Source organism: Cajanus cajan, chromosome 4 (genome assembly GCF_000230855.2).
Source record: "Cajanus cajan strain Asha chromosome 4, NIPB_CcT2T_4, whole genome shotgun sequence".
Lineage (NCBI taxonomy): Eukaryota > Viridiplantae > Streptophyta > Magnoliopsida > Fabales > Fabaceae > Cajanus > Cajanus cajan.
Window position 1 is genome coordinate 4,880,072 of NC_138520.1, and position 19,885 is coordinate 4,899,956.

General features: G+C 34.5%; 3 protein-coding genes across 3 annotated transcripts; 2 read left to right on the plus strand and 1 right to left on the minus strand.

The window, feature by feature from the left end:
• Window positions 1–7,386: 7,386 nt before the first annotated feature.
• On the minus strand, window positions 7,387–10,055 carry LOC109802231 (mitogen-activated protein kinase homolog NTF3). Its single transcript, XM_020363502.3, has 3 exons — window positions 9,739–10,055; window positions 8,862–9,287; window positions 7,387–8,436 (listed from the first exon to the last, which is right to left on the minus strand). Exons 2-3 carry the CDS (start codon window positions 9,282–9,284, stop codon window positions 7,741–7,743), a joined length of 1,119 nt encoding a protein of 372 aa, XP_020219091.1. The 5' UTR covers window positions 9,285–9,287; window positions 9,739–10,055; the 3' UTR covers window positions 7,387–7,740.
• Window positions 10,056–12,608: 2,553 nt separating this feature from the next.
• Window positions 12,609–13,849, plus strand: LOC145957011 (uncharacterized). The gene is made up of 3 exons (XM_083073247.1): window positions 12,609–12,896; window positions 12,941–13,021; window positions 13,079–13,849. Exons 1-3 carry the CDS (start codon window positions 12,609–12,611, stop codon window positions 13,847–13,849), a joined length of 1,140 nt encoding a protein of 379 aa, XP_082929373.1.
• Window positions 13,850–15,784: 1,935 nt separating this feature from the next.
• Window positions 15,785–16,984, plus strand: LOC145957012 (uncharacterized). The gene is made up of 2 exons (XM_083073248.1): window positions 15,785–16,299; window positions 16,348–16,984. Exons 1-2 carry the CDS (start codon window positions 15,785–15,787, stop codon window positions 16,982–16,984), a joined length of 1,152 nt encoding a protein of 383 aa, XP_082929374.1.
• The last annotated feature ends 2,901 nt before the right edge of the window (window positions 16,985–19,885 follow it).

The following is a 19,885-nucleotide window of genomic DNA, read 5'->3' on the forward strand; positions in this document are numbered from 1 at the left end:
TCCTCTTGCCTTTTCTCTCATGATAAACATGGAAAGGTACAAATTTAAAAGAGATCGTTTATTTTGAGTAATCACTTTGTTTATTTCATTTTAATAATTGTTTAGAATAAAAAGTAAAAAATAGTGAATAAAATTAAAGAATATAGAAATTATTTCCATTACTTTTATAAGTTCTTTATAACATTGCTTGCTTGCTTTATATGTTTTATTATTCAATAATATAATATTTGATATTTAAATGTTAATTTATTGTATTTTTTGTTGTTTTAAAATTTTAAGGGTCAAATGATCTTTGAGAGTTAAGTTATTTTTTAGTTGTTTTGAGTTGGAGTCAAGTTAACCATATTTAGGAGAATTTATTTAAAGTTTTTCTTAAAATTTGAATTTCATAAGTTCATATTTTAAGAAAAGTTAGAGAGATAAACTTTGAAGACAAGTTTTTTTTTCTCCTTTTGATTTCGCAAAAACCTTCCAAATTATTCTCTTAACTGGGCAATAATGGTAGATTGGTGGATTCAAAGTTGTGAGCTGAGAATCCAAGTAGAGTTGGTCACATGACGAGCTTTTGGGAAAAGTTTTGTTCTTCATTGTACTCCCTTCAATCTTCTCATTTTTGGGTGATTCGAGATAAGGAAAATTTGTTAATTGATATTGTTGAAATATAATTGTTGAATTTTTCCTAGAATTATTCATTTTGATGGTTGAATTTGGTTGAATCATGAGAGGAGAACTTTTGGTTCTAAGTGTTGTTTTGAAGAGAATTTCGTGGTCTTTGAATTTGATGGTTGCATGTTGTTAGTTTCACTAAAATTGAGTTATTTGTAGTCTATATATGTTGAATAATTGGTTGCATGTTGGTTTGGTATGAGATTTTGTAGGCTTGAGCCAAAATCATGATTTTGTTAAGTGTAGAAATTGTCATCGCACTAGGTGTAGTTTCATGACATTAGGCGCAATGTAGCATCGGACGTGAGTTAGGCAAAGGCTTTTTGCTCGAATAATGCTAGGCGTAGTGTACATGGAGACTCTATATCTCATTCCTGCTAGGTATTGATGGTTTGACGTCAGGTGTGAGTGACCTAGATGCTCTCTACCTCACTAGCGTTGGGTGAATGTTGTCGAGCATCATTATGCTAAAGGAAACTTGTGATTTTAGTTACTTAAATGATGAAAACATGTTGAGTATGTTAGTTTTTTACATGATGCATGATGATGATTTAATCTAGTTCATTATTTATTGATCTATGATGTATATGAAAATCGTTTAAGTTGATAAAGTTGAAAGTTGTTTATAGTCTTGAGTTGATTAAGTTGAAAACTATGTATACTGTATGAAGTAAGTTATAAGATGTTAAGTTGTATGATGCACGTGAAACATGTTTTAAGTTGAAGTTTTATAAAATATAGACGAGAGTAAAATTGTTTTAGAAATTAAAATATCCTATTGTATAAGTTATGGTGTTCGAAGAATCCAAAGTTGAGAACCCTTTAGTGAGTAAGTTGTCTCATGAATGAGAATTTATTTTTAAGTTTTCTCCTCTAGATTTTTATGATGAACAATATGGTGGTGGTCGAATCAAGGTCATGGGTGAAAATTCCTAACTAAGTACTGGAAAGGTATGAAGTATTTAGAGGATAGTCGGGGCACTAATTCCATATATACTTAATTATACATGTTAAGGCCATGGTTGGTTCACACCTAAATTGTTCTATCCCTGATAGCTAGTAATATTGGTCTTTCCTAGTTTAAATGGTGAAACTCAAGAAACCAAAATAAGTTGTTATACAAGTGCTTAGAAAGGTCTAAAGTTGTCTATACTTAACTTAGAGAAGACATGTGAGACATTGTGGTTCATAAAGGTTAAACCACTTAAATTATTCACCTCAATTATATGAGATCTTTATAAGTTGATATGTGTGATGACGCATTGGTTGTTTAGTTATGCTTAAAGTTGTTTATGTTGTGAATGTTGTAAGTTGTGACTAATGTTGAAGTTGTAGTTATGTTTTAAGTTGGAAACTAACACGTCTTTAAGTTGATTATATTTTGTAAAGTTGTTACTCCTCTATTATGTTATTATGTTGTTTTCTTTTACAAATTTACATTACTTTTTCATATTACGAGACTATAATGATCATACTTGATAGGAAGTAGGTTAGGACTGAGTGAGAAGCTTATTGTGAGACTGGTCACGCAAGAGATGACCTTATTTGTTACTTTTAATACATTATTAATATAAATATGTTTATATTATCAATTGATTAATATATATATATATATATATATAATAATTTTGAAAATAATTATTAAAAAATTAATATATATACATGATAATCTAATTAAATGATTGTATATAAAAAAGTTTTATGTTGTGTATTTTAATTAAACTCCTCTCAAAATTACACCTATTATTTAAATAAGTAGAAATATTATTTAGTAATTTATTAATCTATTATAGAACTTTACTAGTTACTACTCAATTCCATATTTTTTTTAATAAGACTAAGTTACTTAATTTATTACGAAGTAAATCCTTTTGGTAAGAATCAGGATACTTTTAGCTATAAAAAAAAAATAAAAAAGGTTAATACTCTATTCACAATAATCTAAATTTTTAAAGGATAAATATTATTATGCCTATTTATATAAAATAAAATAAATTATACTTTTTACCCTTCTATTTTTAAAATAGAAATATTTACCTCTTTGTTTTTTAAAATATGAAGGTTTGATTTTATTGTAAATTTGGTGTTAATTAATCATTAAATTTTGATATTTTTTAATAATTTGTCATTATTTAACTGATATGATATTTAATGATATAATATATATGAAATCAAATTAAAGAATAATATGAAAAAAAATTTCGTTTGTATTTATTTTTACAAGTAATTGATATTTATTTTATTAATAAAAATTTTATATGCATATTTATATAATTTTTTTATTTATAAATATCATGTTACTAAATATCAATTTAACGGTTAGTAGAACATGAGTAAATATTAATTTTATAGGAAATAGAAAGTGGTGTCATTTTATGTTTTTTTTTTTTATTTGAGTCAAACTTTTATCTTAGTTGTATTGAGCCTTAATAAACAATCAAGTCCAGGTGTTAAAAAAAACATAAAGTCTATAGTATAATTAAATTAATCTTAATTTTGTAATCTAGACTCATTTGTAAAAAAAAAAAGCTTTGATTTATGAGAAAAAATTGATTCTAATATTTGAATTGCCTTATTTTAGTGGCCTGTCTTCGTTAGCTAATCTATTCTCATCAAATTGTGGTATTTTATTCCCCAAATTACCTGAAGCCTATAATTTATAGATTTATTTGTTTTGTTGAAATTTGATGTTGAAATGGTTCATAGAGGAAATTCATTGGTACGTGGGGTTTAAAATAAGACACAAATAATGCATGTTTGATTTCAAATTCATTGGTAATACTAGTTATTGTGATTTAGGGTAATTTTTACGTACTTAATTTTATATTGAGAAAATGCTTTAGGATATGGGATTGATTATAATTTGAAATAACTTTATACTAAAGTTTACTATTAATTCATTTTTAATATAAAAAATATGTAAGCATAAATTACATCTCTTTAAGATTAATTATAACTAAAATGAATATCATTAAAAACGAATTACGTGATTAGGTAACGTGAGAATAGAATATTGGACGTTAGTGGTGGTAAAATTGCAAGGGGATGTATTGTAGAGTGTTTATTTGATTGGAACATGCATGGTATGTGAATGTTGATTGTTGACACTCAATTGTTGTTGATATTTGATAGATAAAGTTAAAGTGAGGTTACTGTTTGGGAGATTTTTGTAGCTGCCAATGTGAAAGTGCAGACTGTCCCCTTCAAGATGAGAAACGATCACAAAAATAAATGCAAACAATTTAAACCCCAAAGTTGAGTCTATTACGTACCATTGTAACTTGTGTAGCAGGAGCAGGGTTTCTTCTAATGTTTTCACCCCTTCATTTATGGAACACAATTTCTGGTTTATTCTCATGTTAAAGATTATAATAGCAGATCTTTTATGTTGCTCACAATTGACAAAGGATCAATCCATAGAATTTCATGTTCCCACTCTTTTACTACAAACTCAGAAACCACAATACATGCTCCATGTGATAATTAGTTAATTTTAACACGTTATATAACCTTAAGACTATTTTTTTTTTAATTTAAAATTCATGTTTTTAATCTCTAAAATATAAAAATATTATTATTTTAGTTTCTCAAATTTAAAATCAATCTTTTCTTCCTTCAAATTTAAAATATGTAATTTTAACCCCAAGATATAAAAGAATATTATTTTAGCCTCTTTATGCAAATGTCATTAACTAATTTTGTTGCACATAATTTTTTTATTAGTGTCATCGTCAATAAAAATATCGCATTAGACTAATCAATATTATCTTAATTTATCATTGTCAAATATGTTAATATTAATATTATTATCAGTAAAAATATCACATTAGATCAACTAATATTACAAAATAATTTTAATTTGTCATGCTAATTATACTATAAGTGACTATGAGAAATTAAAATAATATTTTTAAAATTATAGAAACTAAAATAAAATTTTAAATTATAAATTTGAGGGATTAATATAATAATTTTTTATATTTTGAGAACTAAAAATATGTTTTAAGTTTGAGCGGTCAAAGAATATATAAAAAAAATATTATAATATATTTTTTAAAAATTATAAGAACTAAAAATATAAATTTTAAATTTGAAGAAAAAAAATAATTATCCTAATCTTAATAATGTTATACTCACTCGTCCTTATAAAAATAAATAAATAAATACTCAGTGACCTAAGAGAATGTGTATCATTAGATAACTAATCTGAAAGGAGGTGTAACTAGGGTTCTATTGTCGAACAAAAGAATATACTAAAACGATGCTGCAACTTGCTAATAAGTCAATTCACACTAATTAAAGTACCCATGAATACCAATAATAACAACTTCAACTTAATTCGTCTTGCTTTCAGTTCTTTCTGTTTTTTTTTTACTGTAAATTTTATTTTATCGATTTGAAAACTATAATATTTATTATTTAACAGAAAAAAAGTCAGTAGAGTTTTATGCACACCAAATAAAAGGTACACAAAATGATGGACTTGTTGAAAAATAATAATAGGTCGATTTTCAATGATTAAATCGATCCCTTGCAGTCCAATAACTGCTATGATTTCTTTATGTTTCTTCCTACCTACAACTACAAACTCTTCAATTAATTAATTTGAAGAAGAAAAAAAAGAGACATTATTATGAAAGGGATTTGGTGGTCGGATTTCTGGGTCAGACAAATTCTAATTCCACTTTCCAGTTTCCACAAAGATTTATTTGTTTTTGGAAAACATTTAGAATCGATTCCTTCTACCAAAATCAGTGTCACTGTAAAAAAAATGGATTCAACTTTGTACTGCTTTGCATTCAACGTGGGAATGAAGATGATTTTGGTTTAACGCATAACGCCTTTGAGTTATAGGATTTGAATTTGTTGGCGAATAACTCACCTTTGAGTTAAATGTGAACATGTGCTTTTGATCTTGCTACCTTATATTTTGCATATAATATATATCCAATGACTGAGCCATTAAGTTACACTTGCGGTGGAACCATTTTCTTTTCAATCCAAAGCTTAGGTAATCACGACTAATAGATCGTACAACACTTGTTTTTTTACTTGTCAAATACGATAAGTACAAAAGCTATTGATCACTCATAATTGTAGTTGAGTGCTGTGATGATCCAGCAATTTGGTGCTTTTAGGAGAAAACATGTCATTTAGTGTTGAGCAAAAGGAAATAGATAGAGAGAAAGTGTATAAAAAAAGGTAAAGAGGGAGGAATAATGGATAAGAAATAAAGTTAAAATAAAATTGATGAATATTTGTATTACATGTTCTATATAATCAAATAATAATAAATAGTTAAATAATAGCAATAAATTCTTAAATCTCATATGTGCAAGTAGGCAGAAAAACAATAAAAACGAGTGTGGTGAATAACATTTGAATTAGCAGAAAATAGAGAAAAATATACAAATAAATAAAAAGATAGATAAACAAGTATAAGTTGTTGGATAAATAATTTTTAACATAAATTATATTTTATATTTACCATAAATATTTTATATTGTGATATAAAGTTATCTTTATTTATTGATATTTTTAAAATATTAAAATTTAATTTAAAGATAAAGATGAAAATAATTGATTGAAAGATATAATATATTAAAATATTCTCATTGAATATTTTTTAATATTTTTATTGAAAAATAGTTCCTAAAACCTTTTTATTCAATATAATTATTATAATTTATATATAAAGTGATGAAATTTGAATCTTAAATTAGAGAGATGAAATTTTAGTGTAAAGCCTGTAAAATTTCAGGACTTCTAACTATATGGCTAACTTTTGTAGCGTGAAGTTTTTAAGGTTCTTATCAAATAATTTGCACAAAGAAAGGAATGAGACAATTTGCAAAGAGGCCCAAACTGAAGACAAAATAAGGAAACTGAGGAAAGTGCTTGGGTCTGGACCCAAAAATAGTAACGAGCTTAAATGGAAGCTTTATATAGTAGTTAGCATAGTAGAGAACAAAAGATGTAACTAGGTTATTATTTTCATAGTGCCGATTATTACAAAGCTATTCATTGTAATATCTTATTCATATTATTTTTTATTTTAAAGTGATGCATTTTTAAGAAAATATTAATGACACAACTTATTATGATAAAATATTTTTTTAATAAAAATATCCTCATTAAGAAAGTAAAATATAATTGTGAATCTATTTAAATATTTAGATGAAATAATAATAAATGAAAGTATGAGTGCAAAAGAAAAATATGCTTTCTGATTTTTTTTAAAGTACCAAATATGTCAAGACAAATTAAAGCATTTAAATAAATTGTTGCTTCCAATGAATAAAAAAAGCATCTAAATTGACACGTGAAAGTATAAAATTAGCTTAAGCAAGAAACAACATTTTCTCATATATTAGAAATGTAATTCCAGGTACCGTGTATCAAGCATTTTCAATTTTGGTTATAGGTCAATATTAATTTTTTAGTAAGTTACAAGTTCATCAATTATCAATTATCAATTAAAAGGCGTCGAAAAAACCTGATAGGTAAAAAGAACTATAGAAAGGTTACAACTTCAATTATCAGATGTTTTGATAACTGTGGTTGAACTTTGCCAAAATTCCTTTCTGCCGGCACAACCATGAAAATAAAGGCCCTCATGGTATTAACTAAAGTAGATAATTCTGAGATCTGTCACATACAAAGGCAATGCAAAAATTATATGTTCCCCCTAACAGAAAATAATAAAGAAGTATTGTAAACTTCAAAATTCAAACAATAATACATTATTGATAAACATTAGACTTAATTTACAAAATGGTTTATGAAAGACACAGGAACATGTTTATGTACAACAAAACGAAGCAACTACAATACTGAGTTCAGTACAAAATAAATCTCTGAACATGGCGGTTAAAGACTATAATGCATCATCAGCAATAACATACTTTTTTATGATCATCTTTTTGCTGTTTTTCTCTGCTTTCAATAAATAGAAAACAGAATAGATAATGAGCTCACCGATGACAAAGTCCTAATTATTTGAAGGAGTTATGATATTAGAACTAAGTTGGCACCAACAAAAGGGAACATAGCCATAAAAGGAAGAAAAAAACATCATGAGCACAACCCCGCATTCTCCATAACAGATTCTGGATGGTAATGAAGCATTTCTTTCCACATCATCTCCCTTATCATCCCTTCACCTAGATCCTCTTCAATGTCAAGATCAATTGGAATGACAGCTGGAGGGTCAGTGTTAGGATCATAGAGAGGGGACATGAAAGGGTGCTGAAGCGCTTCAGTGACACTAATCCTCTTTGTCGGATCGAAAACAAGCATCTTTGCCAGAAGATCAATTGCCAATGGATGCGCATTGGGATAAAGTCGAGAAAAGGGGGTTCCAGGAGAATAAGGAAGTGATTTGATATACTTCTTTGCCTTTGGGTTATCAATGAATTCAATATCCTCCTCCCTTTGACTACCAAGGATATTGATAATCAATTTCAGCTGGTTGAGACACTCTGAACCAGGGAAAATAGGTTTTCGTCCAAGAAGCTCCGCAAAGATGCATCCAACTGACCAAACATCAATCGATGTCCCATAGTTGTCACAGCAGAGTAGGAGCTCCGGTGCCCTATACCACCGAGTGACCACATACTCGGTCATGAACTGGTTCTTGCTGCAGTTAGTACGTGCTAGCCCGAAATCACATATTTTTAGGTCACAATTTGCATTGATTAGAAGATTCCCAGGTTTCAAGTCACGATGAAGGATGTTAGCTGAGTGAAGATATTTCAAGCCCCGGAGCAACTGCAGCAAAGAACCTTCAATCGGTAAATTCACTCATTGGCTAAGCAACAGAAATGATCATAACTTATAACTTCAGCAACCACTACCAATGTTCCTCGGCATGATTGATGTCAGTTCTTCGGCGAAGAACTTAGATTTTTAGAAAACCAAGGGGGAACTTTACAGGCAGGGGGGTAAAATGCAACAAAAACAAATATTTCAAAAATGATGAGAGCAAAAAAATTGTAATTACACAAGACCTTTAAACAAAAGCTCCCTTCAAGACTGTCACAAACTCAAACAAGTTCAACATGTATGTTTTCTGCGTAGTGTCAACTCCACAATACTAAACATGCATACACAGTCAACAATATGAACACATTGACATATCTGAAGCCGACAATATTGTTGTTCAGTTACACCAACAAAGAGGGAAAGATTCATACCTGAAAGAGGAAATATTGGCAGTGATCATTAGACAGTGTTTGAGAAGACTTAATAATCTGATGCAAATCCGTGTCCATGAGTTCATAAACCAGATAGACATCCTTGAAGCTACTCCTATGAACAGGCATCATGATGTCCTTCAAAGCAATGACATTGTCATGGTGAAGGTGGCGAAGAAGCTTGAGCTCGCGCAAAGTCCTGAGCGCATCGATCCGATTCTCAAAGGCATTCTGAATCTTCTTGATTGCAACCTTCTCATTGGTTTCTCTGTTCACAGAAGAGCACACAATCCCATAGGCTCCACGACCAATGGGCTTGATGGGCACGTACTTTGAATCAATCTCAAACAGGGTTTGCCACATGGAAAAATAATGCTTCCCTTCAGTTCTGATCCCATTTGGAGGCTCAACAGGAGTCGCCATTCCCTACACAAAAATCAACACCAACAAGTCCCAGAGTTTAAAACTCAAACCAATCATCACAATTCAGAAAGTTCCAGTGTTCACTGCCGAGTGGTGGGCAAACAGAATCACACACAAACCGACAAACACAGTAATGAATCATTATTAACATCCTCACAGTCTTATTTGTGATATTTTTTGTTCTTAACACAATTAATTAAGAGACAATTGAAGGATTTATGACTACCCTACCAAATTAAGAACCTAGATCCATAAAAAAAAAAAAATATTAATTAATAGGGAGTGGAGAAGATGCAGAGATCTGTAGCAAATAGAAGGTTACGTTGCGAATTAGAGGATTAAAAAGCAGAGAGAGAGTGGAGAGTAATTGGTAATTAATAAAAAAAAGAAAAAGGGGAAAAAAGAAAGCGAGTGATATTTACAAATGTAGAAAGAGCGTAGAAGAAAAGATAACCTTTATTTGGAAAAGAGAAGCTTATTATGAGTGTGGCGGTGGCGAAGAATCGGATTTCATAGGCAAATAGCGAAGGCGAGAGAAGTGAGAAGGGTGAATAGTTTGGAGCAGAGAGAGAGAATTTAAGGAAGAGGAATGCAATTGCAGAGTGCCTAGGTTTTTTCAGCGATCGAGATTCCTAAGGTTGTCGCTTCGGAACTGCATCTCACACACCCGCCTTTTGCTCCACTACTCGCACCTCGCACCTCGCACCTCGCACCTAGCACTTCCTCCTCATATTTCCTTTCTCTTTCTTTTCTTCTTTCTTCCTTCCTCTTTTTCCATTAAATCCTTTTACTCTTTTTTCGCTACCATTTTTTTTTTTTATATTTTTAAATCATATATTTCTTTTTTCCTGTTCCCCCCTACTTTATTTTTATTTTTTCATAATCTTAAAATGTCCTACTTATTATTCAATTTTAATCTTTCTGTTTTTACGTTTATAGTTTTTATGATAATTACTTTGGAATTATTTAAAAATGACGTTTTAATTGGGTAAGGACATCATGATTAAACTCGTAAAACAAAATCATTAAAGATTAACCCGGGTATTACAGGAAACGTAGCGTGGATATAACGTTAGCATGACCGCGTTAACTTTACAAGTGCCTCAAAAGTGTTTTCATGTTTTCCAAAGTATTTTAATGAATAATGATAGTTTTACAGTTTTCCCCCCTCTAAACTAAATTCTTTTGGAATTACAACTATTTATAGTCCTATGATTTTATTTCATTGTTTACGAATAAAGTTAGTTTCTTGTATGATGGTAAAACTTGGCCTCATAAAAAATAAGCCGGTTAAATTAATTTCATCAAATAAATAAAAATTAGTTTATTTATTTTGAATATCTCTTTTAATATATTTTTTAAAATATTTAAAAGATTTACATAAATTAATCTAATTAAATAATAAAATACATCTCAAGTTACAATATATTTGATTTAATTTCTTACTTAACAAATCTCAAATTTACTACATAATAAAATATATATGTAATCTACAAGATATATTAATGTGATAGTTTAATTTGATATATATATATATATATAAATAATTTTATCATTAAATAATAAAAATAATATTAAAAAGGTAATTACTTTTATAAATACAAAACTCAAACTCAAAACTTTGATTCTTGAAAATCAAGAATAACATCATTTGATCTAACGAATATTAATAATTCTTAAATATTTTTATTAAATATAAAGAGATAAAATATCTCATTTTCAGTGGTTATAATAATAATAATTCTTCCAACAAACACAAAAGAGTATAAAATTAGATAATAAAATAAAATTAAATACATAACATATTTATTGTATAATAAATTGCAAATTACTTACATAATAAATTTAATATAACTTATTTAAATTTAACATAAAAAATAAGATGATTATTATAATAATAATAATAATAATGAAAAAAAAATTAAATAGGTTAACAAAGTAATTTGCTCCAACTCATTATTTGACTTCACAAACTAGATTAAATTAATCAAAATATCTAACTCGACCAATCAATTTTTGATGGATTTATAAGCTGAGATCCATTTTGTTATTTCTGTTTTTTTTGTAATATATATATATATATATATATATATATATATATATATATATATATATATATATATTATGCAGAAAAAGATCAAACATGTGTTGGTTAAATTAGTTACCTATTAATTAATATAAAAAAATTTCATTATTAATTCTTCATTGTAAACTAATAATAATGTTTATCACTATTAAGTATTAATAGAATATGATTAATACTTAATATTAAAAAAATAAAATAGAATTTTTTATTATTATTTATAAACTAGAAGTATCATAATATTTAACACAGTTATTTATCCGAATTCGAATTCAAGACTACATATTAAATTATATAATCGGTTGTAGAATAGGAACAATTTGGTAATGTAAGTGTATAAAATATTTTTAAAAAATTATGAAGGCTTAAACATTTACCACTTCTAATCGTATTTGTTAACAATGAATTTCTATTTATTTATTTTTATTAAATAAATAATACATGCATGCATAATAGAAATATATGATAGGTTTATTAATTTTTATAATAATAATTATTTTAAAAATTATATAATAATAATTTTTGATTGGTTAATGAATTGTTAAAGATATTATTAATCCACACTTTTACAAATTAAATGTGCATTTTCAAAACTTTTTGAAGAAAATTTAAATAATAAAAAAATTAATTTTTAATTATTCAAAGAAATTATTTTAAGCAAAAATTTATAAATATAAATTATTTTGAGAAATTATCAAGTTGCCAATAGTTTTGTGAAGAAGTACATTTGTGTATCAATGTATAACTGAGCTTATTATTTAGTAAGAGTCCATTTGAAAAAATAATCAAATTTTAATTATTCAGAGAAATTATTGTAAGCAAAAATTTATAAATATAAATTATTTTGAGAAATTATCAGTTTGCCAATAAATTTGTGAAGAAAGTGCACTTGTGTACCAATGTATAACTGAGTTTATTTTTTTAGTAAGAACATACAAATTTATACATATTTTTGAGATTTTTTTTATTACTTTTTATTTTATTTTTAGTGAAAAAATCTTAAAAAAATATTTTTACTTTATATCTAAACAAGCTTTAAATCAATTTTCATTCGATTGTGATTTTTAGTTGAGTTTTTAGCCACATTGTAAATTAAAAAGCCTTATTTTAAAGTTTAAATAAAAATTTTACACCCTCAATTAGTTAGAAATTCAAATTATTGAGTGAACAATATTTTTAAAGTAATTGCAAATTCATCATATACGACTATCTAATTTTACAAAACAAATAGCATACGGAGGATGGAGAGGATTTGGGGCATGCCTATGGGGAGTCAACCACCATCGGAGTCGCCGGATGGGGGAGTCGGGAGTCTTGAGATGAGTCAGACAATGACCTTTAAGGAGAAGGTACTGGGTGCTCCGACTACGCGGCCGGCTGTTCGAGATCTCATTAAAGAGGGGGCGATGACGTTGGAGTTTGAGGGTGGTGATCGGTTGCTACCCAAATTTAGCATTACGGCGCCCACCCTTAAACAATTGTGTGAGCCATGGGAACAGTGTCTAGTGATCAAGCTGCTAGGGAGAGAGGTGGGTTCCTAACCCTGCGGGACCGACTGCCTGCTTTGTGGAAGGTTCAAGGAGGTTTTGAACTGTTGGACGTCTCAAATGGGTATTTCATGGTGAAGTTTGATCTGGAAGCAGATAGGGATCGGGTCATGCACGGGGGCCCGTGGATGCTCTTCGATCACTATCTGATTGTGAGACCATAGTCCCCGGAGTTCGTTGCGTCTGCAACAAAGGTCGACAGTACTCTCGTATGGATCCGGTTTCCAGGTTTAGGAGTTATGTTCTATGATGAGAGTGTTCTCTTAACAATTGCCTCAGCCATAGGAAAACCAGTTAAGGTGGACCTTAATACCCTGAACATGACTCGGGGCAGGTTTGCACGGGTCTGTGTCGAGATTAATTTGGAGGAACCAGTCGTAGGAAGATTTTTCCTCAATGGTGTGTGGTATAAGGTGGAATATGAGGGACTACACTTGTTGTGCTCCTCGTGCGGCTGCTATGGGCATGTTCTACGGAATCGCCCGCATGCCGTTAGGTCTGAGTCAACGGTAACTGGCATGGGTGAGAAGGAAAATACGGAGCAGCCGCCAAGGGATCCACTGCATGGTGAGGGTTCTGCTGTTCCAACAGGTGAGCAATCTGCTCCGCATGTCAGAGGGGCAATCGCGCCTGAACCGCATGGAGATTGGTTAATTGTGAAACGGAGGAATCGAAAATCGAATCTCGGGAAACCGTTGAGTAAGGGCAGATCTTCCGCTCACAATGGGATTGAGGTAATCACGGAGCAGCATTATAATGTGCCAAGTTACTCGAAGAGGGGAGCCCACAATTTGGCGGAAACACGTGCAGGTGTTAAAAGCACACATGTGGCGAGAGAGTCCCCATGTCAACAGGGCCATGCATTGGCCTCATTAGTTACTGATGGGGGCCACGGGGTGATTGCGAATGATAACCGTATGGGTCCCATGTGTTGAGATTTCCATTGAAACACTTTTGTTAATATTTGTAAATTCATTTAATTCTATCAACGGTCTCAAACACGGCAAGTATACCGGCCGTTCAAGTAGTAAAAATATCGTATCCACAGGGATTAGAAGGTAATATAAGCATTTATTGACTATTCGTGACTAAAGAATAATTCCAATTTCATAGTTTGTGCAGTGAATTCAAAGTTGTGACTATTGGAATGAAAGTTGTAAATAAATATTGTTTTGTGAGTGGAAAAGGTAAGGAATGGTATTGTGGTATTGTGAGGTTGTGGGGGTCAGATTTCACCAAACGTAACACTAATGTATCCTTAATCTCTTGTTGAATTCATTGCTTAGTCAACCCAAGAGTTTACTCAAACCTAATCCCTTAGAGAAAGAGCCTAGGTGCGGATATTGAATATCAATCCCTTGAGTACCCAATATCTACACCCGCATTACGGGCTAGGGTTTAAGACTACTAATGGGTCAAGCTCTATCCCTAGATACAATCACCACTAGGCATATGTTTCAGAACTAGTTTCAAAGGTTATTTTCCAATACCCATGGAACCTTAAATCATGCAAAGGGTGATCAATCCAAAGCAAGCATTAAGAATAGAAACAAACACAACAAAGAATAAAACAACATGTATATATATCATTAAAATCGTAAAGATTACAATAGAGTACGTTGGTTACATCTAACCCCACAAAATGGGTGAAACCACTCACAACAATGAGGGCAAATACAAAAATAGAGATGGAAGAGGAAGTGAAGAACCGAAGGAAAGATCCGCACACGGACGATCCCAAGCCCTAGGAATCCCTTCCGCAGCTCCTGGAGGTGCCCAATGTGAGAATGGGGGTTTCTCCCCCGAAAATGGCTTCAAATACGAGCCAGGGAGATCAGATTAGGGTTTCGCGCCCAGCGTGTAAGTCTTCGCGCCCGGCGCGTACTCTTCTGTGCACTTTCTACCTCAGTGTAAGCCCGGCGCAATTTCCTTTTACGCCCGGCGCGATGTCTTCCAGAGAGTTTCAAGCACTCTATGTCTCGACCACGCCCGGCGCATGTATTCTCTCGCCCGGCGCCACGACTTCCAGACTCTGTTCTTCTCAAGCCCGGCGCGAGTCATTTTGCGCCTGACGCAATTTCTTCTCTGCTCCTTAGCCTCTTGGATTCCCAATCCTAAGAATCTTCAATCCTCACTTCTCTAGCTCAATACCTGCACAAAAATGAGGTGTATTAAGGTATTGTTAGCTAAATTTGGGTTAGTTATATCTGCACACAAAATGAACCAAAAAAAGAACAATTATATTGCAATGGTTCAAAGGATGAGTGGAATTTTTTCAATAAGTCTCATCCAAAAAGAGGTAAAATTGAGACTTAACACCATGTTAGATAGAAAGAAACGCAGCAGAGGGGGGGATTCAAGTGCTCAACCACGGATCATTCCAGGTAGTGCGTCCGCGTCAGCAGCCTCGAGTGCTCTTTAGGACCGACACACGCACAATAGGCCTCATCTAGGTGACGCACACGCTGTGCAGGAGGGAATGCAGTGTACAGAGTCCAGTGGGCTTCAAACGGGGTGCACAATCACCGTACACAATGGCTCCGAGGACACCGTACGTGAGATTCCGGGGACGGAAGATTTCATGCAGTATGACCAGCCTTTGGAGACCATGATGGTTTGAGTGTTGTCGTATCTTGCTGTTATTAATGACTACAAATTTTAACATTTTGAGTTGGAACATTAGAGGGGCGGTTAATGCCAAAGGTAAGAGGAGGGTCTCGGAGTTGGTAAGGCTCCACCACCCGTCTTTTTTTATTGTTTTGGAAACTCACTGCCAATTTTCCTCGGTGGAATCCTTTTGGAGGAAGTTGGACTATACGTTGTGTTATAGCGTGGAGGCTACAGGGCATTTCGGAGGTATTTGGGTTCTAATGGCGGGATCGTGCTCTGCTAACATATCTGACTTTGCCTCTCACCCTCAAGCTATCTCGTTTAAGGTGGTTGAAGGAAGGAAGAGCTGGGTGTTTACGACAGTTTATGCAAATCCTCGGGTGGTCCTCAGACAACAGGTTTGGGCTCATCTTCAGGAGTTGGGAGGTCGGGTTACGTCACCATGGCTAGTGCTTGGGGACTTTAATGAAATTATGTTGTCAACGGAGTGTAGGGGCGGGCGCTTCTCGGTATCAAGGGCTTCTCAGTTTCTGGAGGTTTTGAATGATTGTAATCTGCTTGACACGGGGGCCAAGGGTCTCCGTTTTACGTGGTATCGTAATCAACGTGGGGTTGTGCTGGCGAAGCGGTTGGATCGTGCAGTGTGTAATGTTGCATGGCAAGAAATGTTTCCGGAAGCATATGTTGAGAATCTGTGTAGGGTCTACTCTGATCATTGCCCTCTCCTACTGCGGCGGGAAGGCTCACGGGCAAATTCTCATGATCGACCCTTTCGGTTCCAAGCTGCTTGAGCCACCCATAAGGATTTTGAGCGAGTTGTTAGGGAGGCGTGGTGCCGGAGTACTCCGACCCTTGCTAGTGGTTTACAAGCTGTTCGTGTGGATGCCACCAAGTTTAATCACGAGGTGTTCGGGAATATCATTACTAGAAAAAAGGCTCTGCAAAGACGTCTCAAAGGGGTTCAACTACAACTGGAGTTAGGGGAGTCGGAGAGTCTGTCGCGTTTAGAAAAGGCCATTCAAGTGGAGTTAGATGAAACTTGTCTTCAGGAGGAGTTTTTATGGTTTCAGAAATCTAGAGAGAAGTGGGTGAGGTTTGGGGACCGGAATACGTCCTTCTTCCACGCTCAAACCCTTGCGAGGAGAAGGAGGAATAAAATACAGGGGTTGTTTCTACCTGATGGGTCTTGGCACACGGATCCTGCGATATTGAAAACTGAGGCAGTCCGATTCTATAAAGATCTTTTCTCGATAATCAGCGATCAAGAATCTCTAGACATGCATACTGGGGTTCCACCTGGCCTGGGGGTTGAGGCCCAATCTGCCTTAACTGCCCCAGTCACGAAGGAGGAGGTTCGCCGGGCGGTGATGAGCATGAAGTCGTACAAGGCACCGGGGCCGGACGGGTTTCAACCGTTCTTTTTCAAGCAGTATTGGCCTATTGTGGGTGATGAGCTATGACGTACAGTGAAAGATGTTTTTCAGCTCGGGTTCTCAGAAGTATCACTACTGGAGACTCAAATGGTGTTAATTTCGAAGGTGGACCATCCGGTTAGGCTGAAGGAATTTCGCCCTATAAGCCTATGTAATGTGGCCTGGAAGGTTATTTCTAAAGTTCTGGTGACTCGTCTTAGACCCTTCCTGCAGGATGTCATTGGTCCTTTCCAGGGCAGTTTTATCCCTGGGAGGGGGACTTGGGACCATAGTATTATTGCTCAAGAACCCTTCCATTACGTAAGGAAAGAAGGCTCAGGTGTGGGTTCATTGGCGTTAAAGATTGACCTTGAAAAGGCATACGACAGGGTCAGGTGGGATTTTTTGGAGTCTACGTTGGAGCAGTTTGGGTTTCCCCCAGTCACTATCCAACTCATCATGTGGGGGTTGAAGAATTCGACAATTTCACTCCTTTGGAATGGAAGCACATTACCGCCTTTTGCTCCGTCTCGTGGCCTTCGGCAGGGTGACCCACTATCTCCGTACCTGTTTGTTTTTTGCATGGAGCGGCTAGCCCTTCGAATTTCCGAGATGCTCCAGGAGGGTCAGTGGAAACTGATTCAGCTTTCCCCTGGGGGGTTACCACTCTCACACCTTCTCTTTGCTGATGATATTTTACTGTTCTGTCAAGCTTCCGAGGATCAGGCTCAGTTGGTGGCGTCAATCTCGGGAGAGTTCTCGCGTTCATCAGGTTTGAAAGTCAACTTGAATAAGTCTCAGTTCGTGTGCTCTAGAAGGGTTTCTCAGAGGAGGATTGATACGTTGGAGGGGTTGCTAGGGATTGGCCACACAACTCGGATCGGGAAGTACTTGGGGGTTCCCATGACTCATGGTCAGCCGAGGTGCGCAGATTTTTATGATGTGATGGATAAGATCCAGGGTAGACTTGCGGCTTGGAAGTCCAAGCTTCTTAATAAGGCTGGTAAGTTGTGTCTAGTAAAGTCCACTATCTCCTCTATTCCAGTTTATAGCATGCAATCTCTGTGGCTTCCTCAAGCAGTGTGCAATAGAATTGATCAGGCTTGTCGCCGTATGCTCTGGGCTAAGTCCGACAGTACACAGTTTTGGTCCCCAGTGAGTTGGGAAGTTGTTACACAACCTATGACGTTGGGCGGCCTGGGGGTTAGGGAGGCGCGAAGGGTGAATGTGTCGCTCCTTGGGAAGTTAATTTGGGATCTGCTTACGGCTCCACAGAAGCCTTGGGTTCATATCCTCAGTAGTATATACCTACATGGTGACTCTATCCTGTGTGCGCAAAATAGACGGGGTGCGTCTCCAACCTGGTTAAGTCTTATTAAGGCCTTCCTTCCCTTCGGGAGGGATTCGAGCCTCATCTAAGATCGGGTGCCTCATCCTTGTGGTACACGGACTGGTCAGGGACTGGGCTGTGGTGTGGGAGAGTTCCTTTTGTTCATATTGCTGATACTAACAAAACGGTCGCAGACTGCTGGGTTAGTAATCAATGGGACTTCAATTCCTTGTATATTGTTATCCCGGCAGAACTGATTCACTCGATCCAACGACTGACAGTCTCCAACGCCTCCTTGGGGCTGGATCATTTTGCTTGGAGGGGTGATAGCTCGGGGTGTTATACAGCGGCGTCTGGATATCGTTTCCTGAATACGGGTCTGTCCATAGAAGAGGATGAAGTTTGGAAGAAGCTCTGGAAGTTAAGGCTCCCTGAGAAGGTAAAGTTCTTCTTGTGGCAATGTTTTCACTCATCCCTTCCAACGAATCAGGTACGGGCTGATAGGAGGTTGGCAGAGTCTGGTGCGTGTCCGCGTTGCTCTTGCCCTCAAGAGACTATTTTACATGCACTTCGGGATTGCCCGTACTCGAGGGAGGTGCTGATGTCTGGTGGGGTCAGTGTGGACTGGTCTTTCTCTGTAATGGACTGCTCCCAGTGGCTGAAAGGGATTATTCTGCATCTGGATGCTATTAAGCTCTCCATTACCTTGTGGTGGGTCTGGCGGTTCAGGAATTACATGGTGTTTAACGACGAGCTTTGTTCGGTCTCGGCGGTCCGTCGGAAGGTGATAATGTCTACGGTGGAGAATAGTGTGTACAACGCTCAGAGGCGTTTATGGGTGGAGCAATCTCTTTGGAGGCCTCCGGAGCATCCATGGGTCAAACTAAACACGAACGGGAGTTGGTTGAGTGAGAATTCTGCTATGGGGATGGGTGGAGTAATTCGAGATTCGGCCGGTATGTGGAGGGGAGGATTCTCGCGGGGAGTTCGTCATGGGGATGCGTTACGAGCGGAGCTGTTGGCCTTGGAGGAGGGTTTATCATTTTGTTGGGAAGGTGGGTTTCAGAAGGTGAGTTGCGATTGTGATTGCCTAGGAGAAGTTACGCTATTTCAAGACTGGTCAATGGAGAGGGATCATCTGCATAAGCACTATGATGTTATTCGCCGTATTAAGTGCATGTTAGCTAGGGACTGGGGAGTTTATGTAAGTCATATCCCTAGAGACGTGAATTCAGTAGCTCATACACTGGCTAGTTGGGGTGTAAGGAACGTAAGTTCCAATGTATTTTGGAGGAGTTCTCCTGATTTTATTCTGTTACCGTTAGGTCGAGACTCTATGTCTTGAGTTATTTGCTGTTTAATTTCATTCTTTACCAAAAAAAAAAATATACGACTATCTATTATTCAGTTTCGGTGTAAAAATATGGTATTGTAATTATTTTTTTATATTAAAGTTTAGAATTTTTTTTAATCGTAGAGTTTTACAAAGTACATTTTATTTCTCCCAATAAATTTACTCCCATTATTAAATTTAAATGCTTTTAGTTGAGAGTAATTATTTTTTCAACTATACTCTTTATATATAAAATGATGTGTTTTTGTCTTTTTAATTTGAAATT